Source organism: Lampetra fluviatilis, chromosome 6 (assembly GCF_964198595.1).
Source record: "Lampetra fluviatilis chromosome 6, kcLamFluv1.1, whole genome shotgun sequence".
In the NCBI taxonomy this organism is placed as follows: domain Eukaryota; kingdom Metazoa; phylum Chordata; class Hyperoartia; order Petromyzontiformes; family Petromyzontidae; genus Lampetra; species Lampetra fluviatilis.
Genome location: NC_136280.1, coordinates 7,146,035 through 7,163,452, shown reverse-complemented (window position 1 = coordinate 7,163,452; position 17,418 = coordinate 7,146,035). Strand labels below are relative to the sequence as shown.

The window sequence follows — 17,418 nt, the reverse complement described above, 5'->3', positions numbered from 1 at the left end:
AGCCATTGCCCCCTTTATGGGTGTCATTTCCTCGCTTTTGTGCCTGTGTGTGGAGATCCTCTCGGAAAGACAAAGACGGTCGTGTTGCTCGCTTCCCATGGGTGTTGTGTTTGGTTAATTTTGAGAGCCTTATCCGCCCTTGATTCCTCTTCTTCTTTAATTCCGTACTTATTATTTGACTTCGTGATTATTTAATTTGGTATCCCGTCTAGGAATTTTGTTTTGGGGTGACTCAAGTCATAATTATTCTTTGGTGCTTCGGCCCGGCCGCGTAGAAATTATTTAAGGTAAGTAATGTCCGTATTTAATTAACAATTGATGAATCGCGACTCTGGTGTAGACTGTAGTCTGTTTTCCAATTTGAGTAAGGATGGATACTGTTTGCTTACTCTTCATGGCTAAGTTGGTAATTGTTTATCTAACATGGTTCAAAACCCGTCTGTGTTTTTTTATCGTCAATGTTGTTTCCTTTGTTAAGAATATAATTATATATTCCTCCGTGGTGCCCGGCCCTGCAAGGTTTTTTTTCGAGAGGGTGTCATTCCAACCCCCCGCCTGCCATTCCCCCCTCCCTTGTTCCTTTTGTGTGAAATTCGGGGAGTTTTTATGACCTTGATTGACCTCTTTCATGCCCTCTTTCCTTTGAAATGAGGTATGCGCGCATCTGTGGAAGTGTGGGGGCGTGTTCGTTCCACGTTGCCCCGTGTCTATTAAAAACGATATAATATATCTGTTGGCAGAATAATTCTTAAAAATAATAATATTAAAAAAATTAAAAAGGGGGTACATACACAACAGGCTATATTGTGGGCAGCAGAGTGCAGTGCAGACAATCCATCGTATTATATTTATGCTCCCCACCTTCAAACTGCAATGACCTGCACAGTAAACTTTGGTAAAATAACACCCATGACCCACATGGCAGAGGCAGGCCCTCATCCATCAGTGGATTGACAAAAGAGCCATACATCTACTCTCTAATGTGCTGAATGCTATTCAAGGTTTAAAGATACTCATGAATATTCCCTACATGTTTACTTAGGGAATGTGCCTTTTTGTTACAGACGTGTACAGAAAAGTGCTGGAGAGCAGTATGTGTCCAGCGGGAATCGACACATCGAAGCTGTACCCAATCCTGTTGTCGTCTGGGCTTCCTCGTGAAACGCTGGGTCACATATGGGCCCTGGCCAACCGTACTTTGCCTGGGCAGCTTTCCAAAGAAGAGCTGTACATGGTGCTAGCCCTCGTCGCGATTTCTCAGGTACACAATTTTTTTTCTGGCAATTTATATTCCAGTTGTGCTGTCGGTGACATGAGACAAGTAACTTTCCAATCAGAACTCTGCCTACAAGCTGAGTGCACCACCATGTGACGGAGAATGGGCCCAAACGATGACATCACAGAAGTCACATCTTTTATATTAGATATATTTATTTATTAGCTGAAAAGAGTGTCGCATATCAAACCGAATTTAATGACAAACCAAAATGTTAAATTATTTTTGTGCCATCATTGGTGACTTGGCTGAGACCGTCAACTTGATGTGTGGGAGAAATCAAGTTAACCACTAGTAGTTGAAATCAGAGATTGAACCCAGTCCTCGGTGAAGCAGGCTCGGTAGGAGCTACCTGTCACTTCAGCATGCATGTTGTTTATGTACTTTTTGGTTCTTTCGGTAAAGGCAAGTAGGTATAAAAATATAAAATAAAATATTTTATACCCACGTGACTTTACAGAAAGAGCCAAAGAGTATGGATTTCTGCAGTCACGAAAGCTTCAAATCAAGATTGTTGTTTGTGTTACACAATGCAAATACTTAATGTTCTTGTTTTTGTTTTGTGCATTTGTTGGAAGAGAGGGGCATCTATGGTCAGTTTGGAGAGTCTGGGCCAATTCCCAACACCTCCTGTCCCAACGCTCAACATCCCAGCCTCCACAGGAATGCAGGCCACTCCCAGCCCAGCTCACGCGAGTGTCTCCTCTACACAAGGCTTGACTCCACAGCTGGTCCCCATCACTGGCCGGTCAACGAGTGGAGGGACCGCCTTGCCCCTCTCGGACACACACAGCCCCGCTCACATGTCCGTCGGTGCCAGCGGTCCCCTTCCCAACTCCTCAACAATGTCTTCTGCCCCTTCAGTCATTGGTTCCTTTGCTGGAATGCAGGTACGACTCGGTGAACATACGGTTGATTAATCTCAGCTGTGCATCCTTGAGTTTCTATACCTTTAAACTGTTGAGCGCTCGCAGAGTATGATGCACTTGTGTCATTAAGTCACTTGCATGATAATTGTTAAACTTTTTAGTTTAAATGTTTTCCTGCAACAAAAATGAGAATATAAGATTTCATACTTGAAGAGGCTAATTTCATTACATATTTCCCAGCCGGGCGCATCTTACACAACAGCACTAACATAAATGTCTACTAATATCGCTGGTGCTGGCAACTGACCCAGCCTTGTCATCTTGTTGTTGCAAGAATGAATGAATGCTCTTCCCTTGCAGGTTACTTCCACTGAGATTGATGATTTCCAGGATTTCCAGTCTGCTTCAGCTTCATCCCCTGAAGGATTCGGAGACTTCCAGGCAGCTGGACCCCAGATACCAGCAGATACTCGGTAAGCTTCTCATAATATGATTACCTCTTCTTGGTTCTTTCGGTAAAGTCACGTAGAATGGAAATAATAAAATAATACAAATAAACAATAAAATAATTCTCACGACGTTTCTGCCACAACGCAAGCAGCCGTCCTCAGGTGAAGAACAGGTATGTCAGAAAGACAGCAAGCAGCCATCCTCAGGTGAAGAACAGGTCTGTCAGAAAGACAGCGTCTGATTTCAGACGCTGCCTTTCTGACAGACCTGTTCTTCACCTGAGGACGGCTGCTTGCGTTGTGGCCGAAACGTCGTGAGAATTATTTTATTATGTTTTATTTTTATTATTTTATTATTTCCCTTCTACGTGAATTTACCGAAAGAACTAAGAAGATGAATCCCTGCAGTCACGAAAGCTTTAAATCGAAATATGATTACCATTTGGTAATTTGATTTGCAAATGATAAACACTCATCGTTTTAAACATCAATGATGATACAATGATTATTTACAGCGCTTTGTCAATCCACTGTTGGATGAAGGCTTTCCTCCTCACACAATGTCAGTCATGGCTGTTCTTGGACCATACTTTACCATGCTGATCAGTGCAGGTTGGTGAAGGGGGGAGCCCAGATCCTGTTTAGATATCACTTGCCACTGATGTTAGCCGTGACTGGGAATAAAACTGTGGTCGGTAGGTTCACAAAAAACAGTGTGTCAACCACTACGTCGTCGCTCTACCACCATTTTTGTTTAAATATGGTTTATTTTATTTCAATCCATTTGTATGAAAGACATGACGGTGGTGTACTCTGAATGACTGAGAGAATGTACTCCAAAGTAAACAATGTTTAAACGCTGCTCAGCTTTGGATGAGGAGCCAGACGGTTGACTGTGTCCTTGCAGGGCACCATTTTTGTTTAAATCTGGTTGAATTTATTTCAATCCATTTGTATGAAATACATGATGGTGGTGTACTCTGACTGAGAGAATGTACTCCAAAGTTAAACAATGTTTTAACGCTGCTCAGCTTTGGATGAGGAGCCAAGACGGTTGACTGTGTCCTTGCAGGGCATCCTGGGCCACGCCGATGGTACCCAGCTCAGTGCCTGCGTCAGCAGTCCCCGTGCTGTCAGGCTCTGACAAGTACGCCGTGTTCCGCGAGATAGAAGACAGCCCCAAAGAGGTGCCTGAACCCCCTCCAGGTACCGAGTCAAAGACACCGATCTTCTCATATTCCCTCCAGCCTGCCTATTTCTCCTTTGGGTAGAACTGTGCTACGTTTCCATGACCACTGGTAAATGGGTTCATTGGCCCAGGAATGGTCCAATTGTGTTCCAAGAGAAGAGAAAGCATGGTTGAACCATGGGCAGGGGGAAGCAATAATATTGTTTTCTTCAATTTGAACAAGTGTTAACATATACTTGGGCAAGCTACATCATCTTAAGCTAATATCTGTAAATATTTTGTGTAAAAAATCAAACATATCCTTGACATTTGTGAAAAAGAGCTTCATATCTCATCGGATTCCTCCAGTATAAATAAATATTCTGTGCCTGATTCTAAGTGAGAGACACCAAATCATGGCTCGCATCTCTTATCTGTTGACCCCGGTACTCCACAGCGTTTTCCAAGAGCGTTGTGGCTGAAAGCACGTGACATATTTGGTAAAGCCACTTAACTCAACCCAGTAGGAGAGGACCATGTGGCCATGTTACTGCTCTCTTGGCTGGGTAAGGCTGCACTTGGAATCCGGGCTTGTATGTAGGTACGTTGAACTTCTTTCGCACCGTACGTAGCCAACTGTGCGAATCGGAGGTGTGGGAGAAGGACAACAAACTAAACACAAAAAGCAGTTTTGTGAGCTTGGCCCACTTGCTTATTTCGTGAACAGTGCCGGCCCAATATTAAGTGGTCATGGGAACGCAGCATCAGCGGTTGTGGTAATGCTGCTTTTACGCTTAAAACGTACAGGTAATTGCTGTATTTTAAATTAAATTGCCGCAATGCAGCTGCGCCTGTAAATGCTAAGTGATTTGCCTGCAATTGTGCGTTGCAGACCCGTCAGATAAATACAGCGTTTTCCGCTCCCTGGAGGCTTCAGCAGCTGCAGCGAATGCAAGTGTGTACTGGTGAATCGCTCAAGAGTAGGGGTGTACAAATTTATGGAAGTGCTGTCCAGAACATTCAGTACAGTTTTAATGAGATGCAAACATTGAAAACATAGTTGGAGAAAACAGAAATGTTTTTTTCTTGCAAGGCACGGGAATGAATAAATAGGATTACCAAGTGAACAAAGTTTACCGAAACAAAAAGTAAAGAGAAAAAAAACCAGCACACGCTATAATGAATAAAACAAACTTCGCCGAAAGTATTCGGTGAAGCATTCTCAGTGCTTTGATTTTTCTGGATACAGCCAAGTGTTTGTTCTCCCCTGCTTTTGAGTCGTCTATTTAAAGCTACGACACTTCTGCCTTTGCGTATAAAACCACTGATGTGTCACAACAAGTCAAAAAAAAAACAGTTTGCAGAAATTGAATATTGCCATTAAGCATCTAAGTAGTCCCTTTTGAAAAAAACCCAACGCTTATTGTTTTGAGTTATTTCATAGGCCACTCTTCGGTTTTGTTACAAACAAAACTCTGTTGCTAATGGATGTAGCATGCCTGATAATTCTGAAGTGCTCAACGCAATCCTGCACCACAGCTTATTTAAATAATATTTTGCTAGATGAAGGAATAAACACGCAGGCTGTCCTATACTTCACACGGACTAACATCGTCTTGTTTTGACAATTTCATTGGCTTAATATATCAATTTCAGACTTTTTGTTGTGAATGGCCAATGCATATCACTGCGAATTCGTGTCGGTTATATACTATCATATTTATGTTTAACCCTATAGGTCTGTTATCGTTTGTGTTTTTGTGCTTTGACTTACTGTTTACACTGTTGATTTAATATTAGTTGTCACTAACTTATTCTGTATCAAAATGCATTGTTGAAGTAAATAAACTGATCTTTATCCAATCAAAATCTTGCTGAATGAAATAACAGTCATGCTGATTTATTTTGTTTTATTGTATTTTCATTTCTTTCTGGCTTTGGTGGTTGGGATACTAACGGCATTCCTAACGCATGCGGTGGACATATACACATGAGATGCATTCAAAGGACCTTTTTTGTACTTCATTTTTTAATTATTTACTTTCTAAGTGCCATTTAAGTACAGCTACTGGTAATATTGCTTGTTCGTTTAGTTATCCTCTGTGCTTCTTTGCTTTTGAAGTCTTAATTTATTTACTAAAAGCGTTTCGAGCAATGGTTAATACACAGCACCTGTCCATAGTTTATGAAACCCTGAACATGTACCTTCCAGTCACATTTAAACTGCTCATATACAACACTCTAACTGTGAGAATACAACAACCATTCTTACTAAACATCAAGGGGAGTTGAAAACATCTGATGTGCTTCAGTGATGTGTTTCCATGAAATGTGCTGCAGAGACCAAATTTAGATGCTAGGTATTCCGTAATGCGTAAGCACCAACCAAGTTTTTAAAAGAACTATATCACGAACATTATCTAGACGTGTAAACTCTGAAAGCGCCAACACACGACACAAGGTGCTTGCACACTTTTGGACAATTCAGCAGCAGAGGGCAGCTCAATGCAGGCTTGGGCAGTAACCCGGGAATGCGTCTACACTTCGATTGGATTAACAAACTCTCTGTTTCTGCCGACATAAATGCGAACATAAACTGGCACTGAATGCAGTTGTAGCGTCAGGTCAGTAACAACTTCTAAACTTTTGCATGCCTTTATCTGTTTTCCTTGCACGTGACTTTTGCCGTTCTGCATGGTTTACTCAATGCATTTTGATCATATGATCATTGCAGATGTTTTGATTCAATATATAGTCCAATTCCTGTCTTGTTGATGGACGTTATCTGGAATGATTTATTTTTTGGTGAAAAGTTGTTCCGTTTGTGGAATCGGCATGGCTTATTTCTGAAAAATGTCTTTCAGCAAGCTGGCAATTGAGTCTATAATATTTAAACTTTAATTCATATTATAATTGTCCAGTTTCATGTAATGTTACAATGATATTACTTCATACGGTAATATGTTCCTGCTTTTTCAACTATATACAGGTTAAAGAAAGCCTATTAAATATAAAGGCTCATTTTTATTAATAATGGTAAACATGATTATTGTCGTAACATTTTTCAGAATTAAAATTCTGAAAAAAAAAGTTATTTATCCTGAAAGGTCAATTTCATTATTGTATTGGCATATATTCAATACCTACAATTTGTGCTTGCATATCACTAGCTGGCAGTAATACGTCGTCACCGCAGTGATATTTTGTCATTTTGCTGTGAAGGTGAAGACCCGGTTGTGACAGCAGTGCCCACTGCCAATTCAGAAGACTTTGCCGATTTCCATGGCGTTGTAGATGCCCCTCCTTCATCCATCAATCCTCCACCATCGAGGATAACGCCAGCCGCGGTCTCAGCTGCGAAGGGTGGCAGCCTGACCGCTGACTGCTTCCAAGAGTCACCGCCCACAAGACCAGTGTGGGATGCACCACAAATGTCAGGTTTTTCCACTTTTCCCCCAAGTCAGGTGTCACATTCTGCTAGTGGTGTTGGACATCGTTCGGACACTGCCACGCCCCCTCTTATATCCGAAGTGAAAGACGGTTCCACCAAGGCGTCGAGCGATGGTTTTGCCGACTTCACGTCTTTTTCTGCCTTTCGCGGCAATGAACAAATTCAGGAGGAAAGTTCGTTCGCAGCTTTTAAAGGTAATTATGTAGCTTTTGTCCATTGCACTATCCATTTTTTGCTTTGTATGGCTCATTGCACTATATATATCTTTTCAGTGTTTCTATGATGAGTATATGCTACAAGTCATGTTTGTTTTTATATTACAACAATTAAGATTTCCGGGAGGTGCTTCCCAGGCAGGGTGAAGCTGAAGACAAGTATAGCATTTTCAGGCAGCTCGCCCAGGACACACCTCAATCTGTGGAGGACCCAACTAAAGAGTCACTCGGCATTGCCATGGTGGGCAGTGAAGAATACGAATTTTCAGACATGCAGGCAAGTATTTTCAAGTGCGTCGGCCATCGCAACAACTTTGTTTCGTAGTTTCAATTTGTTCTGTATTTAAAAGCGAAACTGTGTTACAATTACTCACTTGCTTAGGGTCCACTGCCTGATGCCACACAGTCCAGCAAGCCGTTCGGAACTCCGGTGGCATTGCGTTTCAACATGCGGGAGGACACCGGCTCCGTGAAGTCTCTGGAGCTGCCGTCGGTGGGACGTGACGACTCTGACGACGCTTTGTCCGTCTCGTCGGCGGCCGCGGTGCCACCTGCCACGTCCTCTGCCCCCGCGCTGGTTGGAGGCGGCAGCATGGCGCGTCTGTGCCTGCGGGAGGACAGCGGTTCGGTGAAGTCGCTGGAGCTGCCGCCATTGGCGGGTGTCCTGGCCGGGCGCGACGACTCGGATGACGTGGCCTCCCTGTCGTCTTCCGAGCCCCGTGCGTCAGGCTCGCTGGCTGACCTGCGCCACGTGACGTCGGACAGCTCGCTCGACCTGCCAGCCACGGTTAACCCCGGCCAGCAGATGCAGAGCTCAACGGGTAACGGGGGATCACTCTGTGCGCCAAATTATACTGTTGATATGACATCGGAAACTAAAATTAAACCACCGTTCTGTGGCTCATTACAGGTTGTGGCTCATTACAGCCTGCCGAGAGTACATGGACATTTGGTAACAGCTTTTATTTGACCATATTTTTCAGCTTGAATTTCAATTAACAGATTATGGTGTTGGCACATTTTTACTCTATTAGCGTTTAGTTTGTTTGTGCAAGACTTAGGAGGTAAAACTATTTTAATTTGAGCAGCCAGGTGACATTTTTACGTGATTTATTTACATTTGAATGCACTTTGTGTACAGAATGTTGAAAAATAACTTGTGTTTTCAGCATACACCATCAATATATGAACGTAATACAGTACAAATTACTTTCTCCCCAATTTTTTCCAAATTGTGATGTCAGTGTAATGTCAAGAAGTGCAATGCATGTTAGAGAAGTGCCCACAGAACCAGATATTGGATGATTACCTCTGAAATCCCTTAAAGTGACCTGATCTACACAATAGAGGGCAGCACTTCTCCATTCACTTTTGTCATGTGAGAGTAATTTCCATCACAAGACAATCAAACTAATATTTGAATTCTCCAAACTTGGAATTTATCCAGATTAAGTTGCAGAACCAAATTAAATTTGATGTCTTTTTGTCTAATTGATGGCGAGGCAGAGACTATGAACTGACGACACTTCAGTCCAGTTTCATGGGCGGCTCCCTGGATTCGAACCCAGCATCTCAGCGGCGGCGGCTCGGCACTCTGACCTGACCCACCTGGTCAAATCTAATGTCTAGATTTGAAGCTTTCGTGACTGCAAGGATTCATACTCTTAGGTTTTTTCGGTAAAGTCACGTAGGTAAAAAATTAAATTAAAATTAATAAAAGTAAAATAAAAATAACGACGTTTCGGAGGCAACACAAGCTTCTGTCTTCAGGTGGAACAGTCACAGCACGATTGCTGTATCAAGTAATCGTGCTGTGAGTGTTCCACCTGAAGAAGGAAGCTTGTGTTGCCTCCGAAACGTCGTGATTTTTATTTTACTTTTATTAATTTTATTTTTTACCTACGTGACTTTACCGAAAAAAAACTAAGAGTACAAATCTAATGTGTTATGCACTTAGCAGTATAAATATTGTGAGGATTCCTTTGCTAAATATACAATAACAGCAAAGATGTTGCTATTTTTAACCATTATACTGTATCTCTGTAGACTCCGGATCTAAATGATCTGACGTGTGAACATTGTACACAGATCTGGAGGAGATGCGGTTTGATCCGTTTGGGAGCTTTGGCGGTGAATCGTCTGGGACCAGCAGCCTGACTGGCTATGACTGGTCTGAGCACCAGGATGTGACCACACACAGCCGGCACAAGACGCACGCACAAAAAATTGAGGTAGGGTTGGTGGGTGCTCGCGTAAAAAACACTGATCGTCAAGAAACATTTTTATCGATTACTGAAGCGTGTTTTTGTTTTTTAAACGTCAGCAGAAAATGCAATATCACGTGTTGTTTACTCATCACAAATTCCCCAACTTAAAAAAGGCAATCTGTTCTTTGCTATTTCTGGCCTTGCAGCTATCTTTAACCATCCTCCAAATGCCACTCACAGCCCAGTGCCCATTAATAACGATTGATTTCCAACATTTTAACAGCCAAACTATGTGGTTGTAGAATATCATGTCTCTACTCAGGATTTACATCCAGCTGCTGTCACAAGACCTTACACAGACTTTACATCCATTATTATCTGCCCATTTAATTTCATAAAAGGATGGTGCCAATTTTCCATTTGCCAGGGTCAACAGCAATCCACGGATAGTGACTTAAAACAAACCTAAAAGCCTGCTATTTTATAATTTCAACACAAAGGCTCAGAATATTGGCAGTCTTCTTGGTTCTTTCGGTAAAGTCATGTAGAATGGAAATAATCAAATAATCAAATAACAAATAAAATAATATTATATTCTACGTGACTTTACCGAAAGAACCAAGAAGATGAATCCCTGCAGTCACGAAAGCTTTAAATCGAAAACCTTGTCAGTGTTTTATTTTATCTATAGCTATTGGTGACATGTGCACGACATGTTCACATGCATGTTGAACATCTTTCGCACCATACGTAGCCAAACACGCTAATCGTGTTGTTCCTTTTCAGCGACCCGAGGGGCGGAAGGCTCAGCCCCAGTTTTTTATGGGGGCAGAGAAGCCCACGCGCACTGGCGTGGCGCTGCATACCGCCAGCAGCAATGAGAGCCTCCCATCAGCGTGTGGCGCTGGAGAGACGGTGACCGTCACGGAGCCAGTCGGTGCTGAGGACGAGTTTGGGGACTTTGCGAGCACGGTGTGTTTACGCAACGCTCCAAAGCTGTCACTTGCACCGAATAGGCTCACTTATCCCAGGCCCAGTGCTCTGTCTGGAGGTGATCAGCTACATCGGGTCATTCTTTCCTGCATCAGTTTTTTTTTTTTTCAAGAACAATATACCTCACATTGATCAGCAAAGTAAAAAAATACATGACTGATATGCCGTGGGGAGACCTTCAACCATTGGTGGGTTGAGATGGCTGGAATTTATTTTATTTATATATACTTGTTTACACGTGTAAAATATGCTGAAGATGTCCTTACCATTTTGTAGACTCACTAGTATCATGTATTTAGGCCTTTTACCTCTGCTCCCTTATAATCAGCCATACCTCCCAATGTTATAAAATTGTTCTGCCTCAAATAGAAATATTTCCTGAAAGCTATGTTTCTTATCTCTTAGCTTTCGATAACTTTATTAATCATCATTGTTGCCTACTACCATAGTATTCAATTTTACATTTGGTTGCATATCGCTGATGCTTTTGAGGCTCTTAACTGAACATGTTTTTTGCTGATAATGATGAAGCAGGAAGGCAAGAAGGCAGGTGCCCCTACTACTCAGCTGGAGGATGGCGTGAAGGAGGAAGGCCGCCGCGCCAGCAGATTTGACTTCCTGGCTGTTGCCGGTCAGTCCCGCGTGCGGTCAAGCGAGGAGATGATCCGTAGCGAGCTGGAGACCTTCGACCTGGCTGTGCAAGGTAGGCGGTGAAGTTCCCCTACAGCTCAAATGCCTCGCTCTGACTTGCCAGGGTGGCCTCGATGCCCCGTTTTTTTTGTTGTATTTCAGAGATGAGCAAGTGATTAATTGTTATAAACATGTGACTGGTAAAGCCCAAACCATATAACACATCACCGATGAGTGCGACATCCATGCACATCCTGGCGGTATCGCTGCAATCCATACAGCATCCACTGGATTGGTTGAAGGACCTTAACATTTAATCTGTACAAACTGTTGCTTACATGCCAAATGAAAGAAGAAGCCTGTTATAAAGAATAGATGCAAATTTTAGTTTTAAATACATATAGGAATGGTACCATATGCAGACTCATCACTAAAATCGGTTCATTATATAGATGCCACTTTCAAGAGTTTCTGCTGCTGACAATATAATTTTAAAGCTGATGTCTAAGTTTGCCCAACAAGTTATTTCTACCCAGCTATTAAACAAAAATAATTGTGAAAGTTCCTCATGGCTCTCTGTCTGCCAGATATCTTTTTTTTTTAAGCTTCAGCGACTTACTGTTCAGCAGCGTTCAAAGCACCGTTTACGTTTTAGTACCCTCACGTTCTTAATTTTTGTGTCATTTGGCAAAATACTACGACAGCTGGTGCCACACACAAGCGCAGCCTGAGTCTGGATGAGAAGGAAGGGCATATCCCAGCTGCCCCTGAGCCACAGCCGATGCCACGCGAACGCTCCAACACGCTCAGTGAAAAACCAGCGTTTCCCATCATCCGCGACAAATACAAGGACCTCACAGGGGAGGTGGAGGTAAAAGTGACCTCTCTGTCCCTGCACCGCCAACGTATTTGTTCAATGTTCAACAGGAACGTCACTGTTTTTGAAAAGCTGACGCGGTTTTTTTTTGCCGTTGCACCTCTTCGCAGGAGAGTGAACGTTACGCATACGAGTGGCGGCGGTGCCTTAAGAGTGCGAAAGAGGTAGGGCTGCTTTGTGTTTATCATCATCGGCCACGGTTGTCACGATGCTGAATGTGAAGGCTTCGCCAAGCTGGAATCTGCTGACATTGCTGCTTAAAACCTAAATGCTTTAGTATGATTATAGTCATTGAAGAAATTGTCATTTTCAAGCACATTACTTTCTTAAGTGAAACTAAAATATAAACGAAGAATATTACTGTTCAAATTGTCTCAGTCAGATCTTCCTCACTTCAAAAACTCAAAAGAAAATGTCGTTTAATGTGGGCACTTTCAGAAGTCTATTTAAATACGATGTGTTGGCACAAAATGTTCCGAAGTACTGTTTTAAGTTGCAGCTGTTGCATCTTACCCAGCTGCCTTGCTGTGTATTTGGCAGGTGATTAAGAAAGCCAACACTGTGCTGAATGGCATCAGCAGTTCTGCAGTGTGCACGGAAGTCATCCAGTCTGAGCAAGGCATGGAGTATCTGACAGGTCAGCTTCGAGCACCTACAACCGTAGCAGTGGTTCACAATTAACAAACATAAATTCTAGATTTGAAGCTTTCGTGACTACAAGGATTCATACTCTTTAGTTCTTTCGGTAAAGTCACGTAGGTGAAAAATGAAATGAAAATTAATAAAAAAATAAAAACAATAAGGTCGTACCACTTGGGACTTCTCTCCACTTGATACAGATTTTTTGCTGTGACAGTTTCACCTGAAGACGGAAGCTTGTGTTGCCTCCGAAACGTCGTGATTTTATTGTTTTTATTTTTTATTAATTTTAATTTCATTTTTTACCTACGTGACTTTAACGAAAGAACTAAGAGTATCCAAACACATTCATCAATAACGGTGGCCTTAAAAGGAAAACAAAATGGTGACGTTTCAGGCAATGGTATGAAGGGTCATTGTCCAAAATAAAGCCAATTATATTTGTTCCTGACGAATGTAGTGTTATTGACAACCGAGTTTTTTGTTATAGCAAGCACTCGGTGCACTCAGTGCTTGCTATAACAAAACACTGCATTTATTGTTTTGCATCCAGCCAGAAAAGTGCGTATTGTAGCATCTGAGTGCTCGCACACAACTATGATATTGGAAGGATTTATTAACAAGATATGATCTGTCAGTTTGCTTTTAAATGTAATGATTATTAACATTTCTAAATAGAGAGTAAAAACAAGTCAATTCGAATTTTATGCAGTTCAGATTGTGAGAAGTTGGGATGTTTGGAGCATACAGCATTTATCTCAACGCATTTATGCACATTTAGGCACTTTTAATTAAAGAAGTAAAACTAAAACATACGAATATACTTACATTATGAATATTTTTAAAATGTCTTTTCTCTTCCTCGGAGACATTTTTAATGCTCATTTTGAATCCTTCCTGTTCTGAATTTTATACATTTGGTGTGCAATCTCAAACCATCAGCACCAACCATCCCCATCCTCCCTCGCCGTTGCACCACCCCACTCTGGGATGCTGTACGATAACCGCTAGTCCATTTTTACACTTCCCCCTTTCTGGCCATCTGCCATTTCAACCACAGTACGTAGGACACAACAATTTCCTCCCGTGCATTTCTCAATGATTCGGATGATTTTTGTATTGTCTACTTTTTTTCGGAATATTAAACAACTGTAATGAGAGAGCCAGCAGAGTTGAATGTGTTTTGCCGCGCACGTCGCTTTGCCAGGCGTTGTGGAAGTTTACCGCGTCGCCAAGCGGGTCGAGCTCGGCATCAAGGCGGCGGCGGTGTGCAGCGGGGAGCTGCAGGGCCTTCTCAAGGAGATCGAGCTGGTGTGGCACAACCTCATGGCTTTTCTGTCCTTGAGTACCGCCACGGTGAGTCTCCTGGTAAGCCACACAAACCCGCCCCTCATCTGCATGCGGGTATCACGCGCACACTCCTGTCCCGACGCATGCCCTGTGGACACGGTTATGCGTGCAAACAGCGGCCGGCAATTGACTGCTCGGGCGACGGTGACGTAACCACAGGACGTTGTCGCAGGCTAGATGCAAGTTGAGGCCACGTGACGTGTCGAATGCTTGCTGGCAACAGGTCAAGGGTTGACCAATGTGTTATTGGTTAACTGACTTTTGACACGTACACGCACACAAATGGGCAAGGATGAGCGTTACGCATTAGCTATGTTGGCCAGTAGCATCGGTGAGTGTGTGCTCGATCAACATCGCTCAATCTTTAAACATTTTGTAATGTCACTCATTGGGGGCAGAATATTTTTAACGAGCATACTACTCAGTAATGAAAACTCATATCCAGCAATGAATTAGATTTTATCAAGTATATCAATTGCAAACCACGCAACAGTATTATATTGTAGTATATGCTTTGTTTTTCCACTGCACACATGGGATTTGATCGTCAATAAAAAGAAGGTAAGGAATAATTATCTACCCATCGTTTTGGTCGCTCTCTAGTTTCTGCTCCTCACTCAAAGCTCCCTTATTTTCCCGATCTCACCCCACGGCCCCTTAATCTCCTCTCACCACCACCGTTACTGTTCCCTCTTCATATTACCATCATATGGTTATTACTCATTCCCCATTCATTCAATCCATTCATCATATATACTGTAATCAATTTCGTCTTCACCGAATTCACGCATCACAGATTCGCCCTGTTGCTTCCTCTCATCTATTTTCTCCACGTCATCTCCACCATGACATTCATACGTGTACCGTTCTTAATTCTCCGGAATAAAATGTTTGCGAGCCTATTGAGATGCGGCACGCAACGCACATTTGTTTGTCCAAATGAAATCGCTGCCCTGGACTTTGTGTGTGTGTGTGTGTGTCCCCGAAAACGGTGCGTGTTTCATTCTCACTCTCTCAACAGCCAGACGAAAGCGCGTTGGACTTCTCATCCTGCGTTCTGAGGACGGGGACGAGGAATGCCAAGCAACTGGCATGTGGCGTGTGCCTGCTCAATGTAGAGGCTCGCAGCAAGGTCAGTCAGCCTTGTTTTCAATCACTTGTCTTAGGACATTATATCTTGCAGTCAATATTCCCACTGCTTTTAAATGCAGCATGACATCGCTCCTGTCAACTTGACCCCACGTACTTGTCAAGTTTCTGCACATAGCGTGGGCCTGTTTTATTTTCTTGCATTTTCCTTACGAGTGAGAATTTATGGCCGATGAGATGGTTGCATTTATTATATTCCTATCAACGTTTCTGCTGATGGGCCTTCACATTTGTTAGAAAAACGTATGAATTGAGAGTTATTCACGTCCTCATATATTTCTGTATACAATATTGCTATTAATTAAATTAAATAAAAAGTGGTGTTGGTGATAATGCCAGGTGTGCAGATGACGCTCTATCTTGATTTTTGTATTTAACAAACAGGCATTTGATGCCGAGTTGGACAGCTACAAGCTGGTGTACGGGGGCCACCAGTACCACGCCAGCTGCGCCAACTTCTGGATCAACTGCGTGGAGCCCAAACCACCCGGACTGAGCCTTCCCGAGTTGCTGTGACAGCAGCAGCGGTGGCGGCCGCCTTCGGTCAAATCGGCAACTGTGCAGGCGCTGCTGGTGCCCTGCAAGGTCTTGTTACGAAGGTCACTTGTACATCCGTGCGATTGGTGCAATAGCAATAATTGGGAATAGAGCACATAACTGTGTATACGCGCACACACACAGATACTAATCGGTATGAAATGCTGTTTTCACGCATTTTAAACGGCGTAATACAAAACGTAAAAATGTATGATATATAGCAGTGTGCAAGCACACGATAAGTAATCTGCTGTGTTTGCACCCAGCGACGAGTACACAGAAACAAACACAGATGTTCATAAGTCTCGTGTTACCCACTGAAATGCAGGAATTGTTTTTGATCTTTTGCATTTTATTCCCGTCGCTGGCAATCTCTGCTTAAATTGCGATGTATTTGTGTTTGGTTTTTTTGGTCATGGCAAAATTGTTGGTTTTGCTTATTATGGTTATCCCAATCATGAGGTTGTGCTTTTTCTCCAGCCATGTGTGCACTATTGAAGGTACAATGTAAAATATGCCTTCTCTCTGACTGAATATGGAGTGTTACGCGTCATTGTTCTTAATATTTGCCATCAAAGATATTTTTAGACATTTCACAAGAGCATTGTATCGTGTGCTACATCAATGATACTGTCCACATTTTTTTAAGGATCAAACTAGCCTTTACAGACAATCGTTGGCTTTAAGTAGCTACGCTGGATGAATGTTTTGAGAGAAAAAACATTCAGGAAAGCCAAATTAACGATATAAAAAAAATGAATTGCACCCATCTTGGTTCACTGTGCGTATTTGTATATCTGTAAAATTATAATATACTTGCATTATTTTTCTGAGAATTTAGTCCAGTAGTGTGTATTCTGACGTCTGATGTATTGTGTTTCTCGATATTTTAAGCTTTATATTTTGGCCTCTTTAAATATAGACCAAATTTTATCGACACCGCGCACCACACTGCATTATCAGTTGCATCTTTATAAGAGCGACCATATTTATGTAAATATTGGTATGTTATAAATAGTTATGCATTAACATCAGCACATTGCGGCAGTAAGGTTGGTTGATATGTTTATTTGTAAGGTGTGTGCTTACTTGAACGTGTATGTATAGTCCTTGACTGCCGTATATTACGGTTTTCATTTTATGACATTCCGTGAATTGTACTGTGATACGTTTTCATCTCTCTAAAATAATTTGTTTTGGTCCACAGCTGTGAATGTGTTACCTCTGCTTTAGGAATCTTCAAATAAATGGGTGTTTGATGGTATGATTTGTAATAGTATTTTCTTTCCTGCATAAATGCCATGTGCGTTCTTGTACCTCGGTGTAGGCTGCTTTCAAATACTTTTAACATTGACTTGTTTCCTGCAGACAAGGCTGTACTTCTCTCGAGTATTAGTTACTGTAAATTCAACCACGTACCCACGTGGAGTGTGCACTTAATCAAATGCACATCAACACCATGCAAGAACCTTGCTTCCATTCCTGTGTGTTCACGTGCGCTTGAACGTTGAACATTTTAAACACTGGTGTTACCGTGTACTGTATTGTGATAATTTAAAATAGTTTTTCAACTCGTCTAACGTGTGTGCAAATCGGGTTAATCGGGTT

The 17,418-nt window shown here is 42.2% G+C and overlaps 1 protein-coding gene across 9 annotated transcripts in view; it reads left to right on the top strand.

Annotated features, from left to right (window-relative positions):
* Nucleotides 1–17,074, top strand: part of SYNRG (synergin gamma) — a 28,488-nt gene extending 11,414 nt beyond the window's left edge. For 4 of the 9 annotated variants that reach the window (XM_078857637.1, XM_078857636.1, XM_078857629.1 and 1 more), the window contains 18 exons: nt 1,065–1,261; nt 1,855–2,166; nt 2,506–2,618; nt 3,667–3,800; nt 4,655–4,717; nt 6,375–6,386; nt 6,985–7,407; nt 7,545–7,705; nt 7,811–8,249; nt 9,517–9,659; nt 10,422–10,607; nt 11,163–11,331; nt 11,963–12,129; nt 12,246–12,299; nt 12,676–12,772; nt 13,982–14,142; nt 15,146–15,256; nt 15,658–17,074. In XM_078857637.1, coding sequence (XP_078713763.1) covers nt 1,065–1,261; nt 1,855–2,166; nt 2,506–2,618; nt 3,667–3,800; nt 4,655–4,717; nt 6,375–6,386; nt 6,985–7,407; nt 7,545–7,705; nt 7,811–8,249; nt 9,517–9,659; nt 10,422–10,607; nt 11,163–11,331; nt 11,963–12,129; nt 12,246–12,299; nt 12,676–12,772; nt 13,982–14,142; nt 15,146–15,256; nt 15,658–15,789 — 3,074 coding nt within the window. In that variant the 3' untranslated portion in view covers nt 15,790–17,074. Of the gene's footprint in view, nt 1–1,064; nt 1,262–1,854; nt 2,167–2,505; nt 2,619–3,666; nt 3,801–4,654; nt 4,718–6,374; nt 6,387–6,984; nt 7,408–7,544; nt 7,706–7,810; nt 8,250–9,516; nt 9,660–10,421; nt 10,608–11,162; nt 11,332–11,962; nt 12,130–12,245; nt 12,300–12,675; nt 12,773–13,981; nt 14,686–15,145; nt 15,257–15,657 lie in introns of those variants that run through there. The other 5 variants (XM_078857631.1, XR_013636980.1, XM_078857633.1 and 2 more) reach the window with 5 other exon arrangements.
* Nucleotides 17,075–17,418: the final 344 nt, after the last annotated feature.